The 9053-nt window shown below is 36.6% G+C and overlaps 1 protein-coding gene across 2 annotated transcripts; it reads left to right on the plus strand.

The window, feature by feature from the left end:
- Nucleotides 1–388: 388 nt before the first annotated feature.
- On the plus strand, nt 389–4877 carry Smp_097090.1 (hypothetical protein; the record flags this gene model as incomplete). Of its 2 annotated transcripts, XM_018798963.1 has the most annotated exons (6): nt 389–478; nt 521–739; nt 771–1294; nt 1329–1518; nt 1555–1886; nt 3661–4477. In XM_018798963.1, exons 2-6 carry the CDS (start codon nt 542–544, stop codon nt 4475–4477), a joined length of 2061 nt encoding a protein of 686 aa, XP_018650800.1. In that variant the 5' UTR covers nt 389–478; nt 521–541. The 2 variants fall into 2 exon arrangements, with proteins under 2 accessions (XP_018650800.1, XP_018650801.1); XM_018798965.1 differs by having other exon boundaries at nt 389–1294; nt 3661–4877.
- Nucleotides 4878–9053: the final 4176 nt, after the last annotated feature.

A 9053-nucleotide genomic window follows, 5' to 3' on the forward strand; every position in this document is an offset into this window, starting at 1 on the left:
GGTACAATTGGTTATAATAATAATTGTTTCTATTATACCAATCGCGTTCTTGTTGAAAAAAGCAGTTCACTACAAGGGAACTGTTTGTCCTTCGGAAAAAAACGTTTATGCATGTTTGTCTTAATCTATACCTGCGGATCTGCATGAAGGGATTGATGATCCATTGCCACTATTCACAAAACATTGTTTTACGAAAGCTTCTATTCCATTCATAACTACCTGCACTTTGTGGACAAACATTTGGAGTCATATTTTGTTGAAGACAGCTGAACTACTCATCACTAACAAGGTGAGTAGGCCAGTAAATTTAAGTGAACTATGCAAATAGTTCATGTGGGATATTTGTTGTATAAACAGGAAACTGGTTCATTGTTCCACGATGCATGTCAGACATTGTTTTCGTTGTTGAATGTGGTACTGCGGGACTCTCGAAATCACGCATGTATTGCATGTTGTAGACGCAACAAGTTTAGTTTAGGTAGCAAGTTTGTTATTTGTTTGTAAAAAATTAGTTTAACAGGTTTGGAGTGAAGTTTACTGCATGCCTACAGCAAGTAGGCTGGTTATATACTCTACTTGTGCTGTTACTTTGATATATCTGCTTAATTGCTATCGCAAAAGACGTAAGCGTAGGGCGCCCATCAGTACTAAATCGGTAAAAGTTATTGAGCATCCTGCATCTTCGTCACAATCAGACGCCAGTGTTACGAAGTCTTACGAGGAATCTTTTGCTTTTCAAGTAGTGACAAATTTACACTTACCGTTGTTAGGATTTGATTGATATTGAATACACCGATCCACTTAACATTCACACAGCCGCTTTTGTTAAGGCACAACCGAGATCCTATTTTGGTGTACAGATAAAGTTTACTGACGAACGTTTAGTAGCCTTAAAAGAACAAAACTTGGAATTGGAAAATATTTCTTTCTTGGAATCACTACTACCAGTAGCGTTAACTTCCTCCGACCCAGTACCCGCATTTTTAACAATGGCAGCCAGTCAAACAGTAGTTTCTACCCTGAACAGTAGTTCTGTCTCAGGATCCGAATCTGACCGAGCACTGACGCCCGACTCGAATTGTGATTTTTGTGGAATTACCCTTCCACCCGAAGGTTTTAGTGACCCTTCAAATGACATTTATGAAGCTAATCCCGAAGAGTTGGATGGCAAAATTTTGCCAAGAGTGCTTATTCCCAGTGATATGTGGGCCCAGGTAGTTGATAGAGATATCTGGCATGAGACGTTTTTAATACCTGCCTACATGGGTGGCGTTTTAATAGGGCGGCTAGGAAAGTGAGTTTCCTTTATTTTTATCAACTTTTCTCAGGAATGTTAGAGAGCTGCGAAATGTATGGGAAGCCGAATTCAGTTTAAATACTTGCCCAGGAAAACAAGATACTCTGATCTTCAAGTTATCATGCCCACTTAGACACAAAAATGATGTGCTACGTTGGGTATCCCATCGATTCAGAATGAGACCTTCCAAGACAACAATTGGCAACCCAAACCAACTGAAGGTTAGTATTTTTCCTGAATATAATAGAGACATTTAGCGTCAACTTCCTCTTGGTGAACCGGTTCCGGTGCAGATTCGTAGTCTTTACGGTTCGAAGGAATTGTTCGTAACAGTACCTGACGAAGAGTACAACAACTATTTAGTTATGCAGGCAGAGCTTGAAACAGACTACTCGACCAACAATAATTACCGTATGCAACTTTGTGAACCGGTGACATCAGGAACAGTTGCTGTAGTTCCCCACAGTCAAGGATTTGCAAGAGCACTCATAATTAGTGTTTATCCTACTTGGCCAAAGGTAGCGTTCTACTATTTGCTAGACCATGGGACATTCGGTGTTGTGCAACTAAATAAATTAAGAAAAATCAGGTTAGTTGTACTAATTTATGGAGTTCAAGTTAAAATGATCTTTCCTTTAAGATTATTTTCTGACAATTTAAATAGATGTACGTGAAAAATTCTGTATATCCTATCTGCGTCAAATGTTTATGGATTTCTATTTATTACATCAATTGTATTGCTTTTTCAATGGTTTCTGTATTTAACAGTCCTCTTACGTAGTTGTGGACCAAGTGCATCATCTCAAATAAAAGCAAATTGAGCGGTGTTTGAACAACTGAATATTTGAAAATTAGGTGTCTTAATAACTAGGCTGCGCCGCGATCGTAAACTATGTTTACTCCACTTCAGATTTTGGAAATTTACTATCCACAAAACGCGTAGTAAAATATGAAACTAAATATTGTGATTTTCACTCGTATTTACCATTCAAAATACTATCCAGTTATTCATCAAGTAGATTTCTTACATTTTACTTGTGATGATGAACGCGGAGTTCTACAAATTAATTACTGTAAGGCTGTTGAAAAACTGTATAGACTATTCTTCCTTAAACCTTTCTATCAAGTGAAGGGTCTCTTACAGACTTAGAATTTAAGCGAGTTATTAATAAACCGAAGTGGCTGGTGTTTCCCTTCGAACAAATAATTGGTTTCTAGTTTTCATCCCAAATTTTCTACTGTGGATTGTAATCATCCACCCTTTTGTTTGGTTTGTAACGCGACTTTTGCTTTCAAATGGCCAATCACAATCCAACGGTACACATACTAATTATTCTATACAGACAATTTTGAGATAGCGGCCCCAAAATAATAAATGGTTGATTAATTGTTGATGTCACTAAAATAATCCCAATCTCCACATCATGGTTGTAACCGTTAGACACCCTCCGTGAAACTAGTGTATACATCCGTCTACATAGGTTTTATACGATTAGATCGTGCCATATTTCTCTTTAGGACCTTGCTAATATTTTTCGACTTGTTAACTGTGATGTATGTACTAGAAAGAGGTTAACGTTCCGCTTCTGTGATCCATTTGGTTTGCTAAATGACTTACGGACTGAATAAAGTTATATGCGCTGAAATATTGCACGTAATTAAAAACTGCGTGATTAGTTCACAAGGCTCTAAACTACTGATTCAGAAATCACATTATACTCAGTGGATTATGAATGATCGTTCATTTTCCAGCTGTGAAGTATTTTCATAGTGTTTGGTTTATTAAGCTTGTCGATTAAATCTAGGGTAAACATTAATTGTGGTTTTTTCGGTTGTTAAATATTTTATGGACAATCAAATACCTCAGTTTACCGGAATTCTATCTAAAAATTAAATGCTCAAAAATAGCAAGGTTTGAATTTTCCTGTTTAACTGAATCATGATAAATTGTAGAAAGAACAGCTTGGAACACAAACTAATTCACATATGCCAAGTTCTACATTTATATTTGCCTATTTGACATAAGTAACCAAACGGATTATCTCAGTCTGTAGAAATCGAACTCCATTTTACTAAAAAAATTTTCCTAGTCTCATGTTGGCCCCATGTGCTCTTCATAGCTATTTATAGCATATATATATTTTTCACAATGTGATTAAAGTATTTGTCTTTAAATCCTATGTTTAGTGGTTTCACACATGTGGCTTGGGATTAAATAGTGATTATCTGACTTATTTATTTTCAATTTTGTCTGCTATCGGTTTGTATATTGAGTCCCTTGATACTCTTATATATTTTATTCCCCAATCTATATTCGTTTACGTCAAGGTAATAATTTTGCATGTTTGTCTGCATCTTTGTAGGGCTAAATATATGAGGGTTCCTTATCAAGCAATTCATGTTAGCTGGGCTCACGCATTCCCTGTTTATTCGGATATTCCCGATTTACACATACTTCGAACATTCTTCAATAGCGGTCGCGTTCATGCATTTGCTGTACGTATGGAGACATGTTGCCGAGCTTCTGTGGCATTCGGTGAACCATATTCCCAGCCATACTCATCTCATGGATTTCTAGATATTCTAGTCAATGCTTGTAACAGTGGACTGTTTATAGCTGTTCCTCTGCTCATTTATCCCAGACGACAATCTTGGTTGAATGGTTCGTCGATTCCTTATTATCCATTCACATACAGTTACATCGATTATCAGTCATTAGTCACTTTTGCTGTTGAGGAAGATGACCAAGTGACCATAAGTCATTCATCTTTCCATAAACGAAATCAGAGTGAAGACTCTATCTGTCCTTCCAAAAATCAAAATGGAAATCAAAAAAAGTTCAATAAGTCAAGCGATAATTACTACCGCTCACAGCCTTGTGGCCAGCGTCGTGGATTGAGAGGATCTGCAACAGTCAGCAATACTGGGAATCGTCGACAAAATCCATATGGACCAAATCGTTTGCAAAATGGCCCTCTGTTCGCTACTTCTCAGAAAGAAAACCAATTTGCATCGGTTAAGGAGAATGCCATTGCATTAAAATACACATCCAGTGGAAATGAACAATTTGGTAGAAGTCAACTACGAAAACCGTTATCAAATCGTAATAATAGTGTAAGTAGTTCAAGAACTGTCTCATCAAATCCCGGACGAGCGACTACATTTGATAACCATGAATAATAATTTGGTTTATTTCATCTTGCTCTTCACACAAGCTTTTTGCAGAATTTTATGTTTGTTGCTTTTGTCATTGTATATTCATTTTTAATCTGTGCCTTCTGTCACTCGTGTTTAAGTTTTTCTAACATTTTTTAGTTTTTGTTTTTCGTACTTGCGCACATATATTACTCACTATAATGGGACTTGAACTTTCTTACTTATTTAGTCCATATGATTTAAAATTCAAGCATTCATATGTTCTCTTATATTTTTGTTGAGTTCCTATCATTTTATTTACTTCCCAGTATAATTTTTCTGTCCATGCTATGCTTAGTTGTAGCAAATATTTTCATAATGTTTTTCCTCGGCAAGTATAGTGTTTATTGCTTAACCAAGGCAAATAAAGATGTGAAAGTAATCTATTTTCATCGCTCTACGCAGATGGGTGACGTTTTGCTATTAAAAAGTCATTTCAAGTAAATGGGACATATCTTACCACTGTTTACCTTCTTTCGCGATATAACCTGCCATAGGAATAGTTTGTACGAAAGCTAGAGGTGGATAAACGGAAACGCAGAATCGAACCATAAAATTACTTGTTGCTTATCGAGGTTTTGTAGGCAACTACAAACCGCCATGTTGACCCCAATACGATTATCATGACGCAAATGTAATCCTTCCTCTGGTCTTAGGGTTTGAAATTATTTTATGCCCTTTATTCTACGATTTTATTCTCGAACGATATTCTCTGTACTTACTACTGAGAGTACTACTACTTTAGTATCATTGATAAGTTCACCTCTCTCTGTTAAAAAAGGTATGACGCCTGTCCTCAGTTTTGGGTTGCCTGTGTCAAGCTGTTGTCAGCGATATCGTAACGTTTGGTGGTGATTAATTCAGATATACTGTCTTGAAGCTTTATCTCTTTATCTTCCCTTAAACCTTGAGATTAAAATTGCTTCATAACTTTTTTCCTTCCTATACTATATCCTTATATACAACCTTTCTTTATATACTACCACCACTAAATTAATTACTTCTATGGATCCGGTGTTCATCTTGTTGTGCTAACGAGGTATGGCAACTTGGACCGATGCATATATGTGCCTGGTCCTACGTTGTCGACTGACTGACTGACTGAAGCTTTTGATATCGTTTACCGTTAAGTGATACGTAATTCGCCCATTTATTCAATATTCAACGTTAGTTCACTAGCATATTCAATTGGTATGTACTCTTAAAGGTGGTGTCTCTAAATATGATCAAAGCGTTATTTTGTAGTTCTATGTCGGCGGACCAACCTTTATTGAAAACAAATATAAAAATATTTCTGGATAGTCGTAATTCGAAAACATGTCAAACAGAACGTTGTATTCATATAGCACGACTGGTGTTGGACATCTCTTGATAAAACAAAACTTATAGTATTGGATGGGGTGATATTGTTGTTATTACTTGATTGGTAAATTTCGTAAAGCCGGAGTCAAATAAAGGCTTGGCCTGTCTTGGATATCTCTACTTATGTACAAGTAAAGATTCAGTGGGGTATAGACTTCCCAGACTTGGGGTATTTGGTTGCTTTCTGTATTTTTTCGGCTGCTGCCTCATTCAGATTTGGCCATCTGGTTCACTGGTTTGAACCATCCAGATGTAAGTAGTGTTATCAGCCTCCACACTGGATATAGATTTAAGCTTGGTCGACAAACCTAGAGTTAATCACTAAGTAGATGCTCCCCATTGGAATTACTGATATCTCATCTAAATTGTATGTGTGTAGTCTAAAAGCACGTTTTAGTGTACTCGATAATTTAATTGGTTATTCATTTAGTAAAAGCAGTCTAGTAATTAAGCAAATTGGTTCGAGTAGATTTAAGATGAGCTATAGTAAACGAGAACACAAATTGGGACGATCAAATGCATTTTGATACAACATTACAGAACATCTTGGTGAGATCTGAGAACCATACAGCGATACTTCATTTGCAGAATATCCATCAATTGTCTCAAACTTTGTTACTCCTTCGTTTCCATACTAATCACTCTCTGTTCTTGTTCTCTTCGATTTTCTCAGCCGTCTGCCTCTAGGCATTCCACTTTCCATTAGTAATACATACTGCTCATGTCTGCCGACATCAGTAGCTCACACTGTTAGTGTCTTTCGATATAGTCCTGAGAATCATGCTGTTAATAATGGACACCGTCGTATTTTCAGTAAATCAACATGAATAGCAAGCCATTGAATAGTCGGACATACTGCCCCTTGAATAATTAGTAATTGTAGTTCTCTATATTTTTGAAATCTTGAATTATTTCTTATTTTTTTTAATTTCAATGTATATTTTTTTACTAATTACTTGACTTTTGTCCAACCTACGTCCAATATTATTTCTATGGTAACCTCTCGTTTTGAGAATTTATAATTCATCAGGGATTTTTATTTGTTTTTCTGTCCGCCACTCCCGGCACATGCTAATATAGCTCTTCGCAAACGGCCAAATGATCACTCCACTCAATTCCTAACTGCTGTTTTGACAGTTAAGTCCCAAATGTATTCCTATTGTGACTATGTGACGCATTCCTCACTCCTTCCAGTTCCAGTATTTTTCTATTCAAAGCTTTTCATCCTTAATCCATATTTCAAATACTTAGTCGTTCTCACTTTCATACCAATCACAATTATTTTGACTTTCCTCTGTTCGTTTTGTGCTCACTTAGTATGGTAACCTGAAATAATTCATATGTATACCAGGCTCTACGTTGCTTGTGAATAATAATTTAAACATTGAAGGAAGTAAATGTCACTCTCTTAGATTCCTGACATAAAGTCAGTATTTTTTTAAAACTAAATCATCGTTCATGGTTATCATTTTATCAACGATGTGGGACGGTGATAGTGAAATATGTCAAGAGAACAATATACAGGTTAGTAACAAACTAAAAGGCAAAAGTAATATAATTCTAGAGTCCCAATGAGTAGGAAAATACGTTTTCTGGCGTTTCGTGACTCAATTGAAGTCATTTCTTCAGATAATGAAAAATTCCTAAAAACTAAAAGATGCATATAACAACCGTCTAACTGAAGGAGAATGGCACAAAATAGATTAGTGTACAGTAAATATTATTGTTAAGTTATTATGTAAGACTGTAACCCTAGATCGATGTCGGTGAAAGTAGAACAGATCATCTTATTTTATATGAAAAACATGTTTCTGATGAAAATCAAACTACTAGAATCATTTGAAACTGAAGTAAATCACTAATCATATGGCGTAGCAACAAACAATCAAACTCAAATATGCTGGAACAATGCCAAAAACGCTACACATTTGGAAAGGTGATAAGTAGTTTTTCCTTCATCTGTACAAACAGGAAATTACATTCAAATATCATGACTGACATGGATAGTTTTAAACATAAATTATGCCGGGATATGTCAGATACCTGCGTAGAGTATATCCAAAGAATATAAGGGAACCTTTAGAAGGTTGGTACTCAGGTCAGTTTGTATTTAATAGACAATCCCGGGATTGGATATCAGGTTAGAAAAGAAACAGGGACATGATCAGTGGTAACACATTTACTGGTAACAACAATATGACAGGGATTTCCCATAATACATTCAAGGTTTGCGTTCTTGATGATTTTGTCTGGAAAAGTATTAGCAGAGTCATGATTAGAACGTTCGGTTGGAGTAAAAAATAATCTTAATGAAATTGTTATATCTCGATGAGAATTATGAACGGTAACTTTTGAGAAGTATTCATGGACTAATACGATACATATATTTTTATTGCATAATTATTAAGTAGGTTAACTATGCATACTCATGTTTCTCTTATCATAAGCTTTCTTTTGACTCGCAGACTATTATTATACGATTTACCGTTCTTGAGCTATGTCCAGTCTATCGATTACCGTCTCCCATATTCAAAGCCACTTTCGGCTAAATCTTGTACAAATGTTATTTTCTATTTTATGGTGCGATGTGGTCTGTTTGGTTTGCATATAAACCCAGTATGTTTGAAATACATAATTCATATTGCAGAGACTGAATATTGGTGTTCCGGACTCAACAGGCAGGGCTAGGTAGGAATAATGACCGATAAAAAATCTAGACTGTTCGTACGGGTTCTATGCGTCATCGGTCCGGTCGATAAATTGCTGTTCTCTAATTGGCGGTATCGTTACGTTATATACTAATAGGGCACAAGGTCACAAGTTATAGCAAAAATCGCCCCCAAATGCCCTGGTACGGCCGAGAGTGGGGAGAGTCCTCTCTCTCTCTCTCTCTCTCGAAATGCTCTCACATGGCCATGCTCATATAGACTCTGCCAGGGAAGTCCTACTCACTGCCTTCTCATGATGGGCGTGTTGTTTACGAAATTGAGAGGACGAAAAGCGAATGCCCAGCGATGTAACCGGGTTGGTGGACACGGAAAGTTCACCTAGGGGGAGTTGGAAAACCCTGATTTCTGTATCCCGAGGGAACACATGGCATGTGAATTAATCGTTGATCACTGGCTACCATGGGAATGCATCTCCTTTCGATGCTCCACTGCCTTGGGGATCAGACATTTAGGTCAAAGGCTCCGAGTGT

This window comes from Schistosoma mansoni, chromosome 3 (assembly GCF_000237925.1).
Source record: "Schistosoma mansoni strain Puerto Rico chromosome 3, complete genome".
Lineage (NCBI taxonomy): Eukaryota > Metazoa > Platyhelminthes > Trematoda > Strigeidida > Schistosomatidae > Schistosoma > Schistosoma mansoni.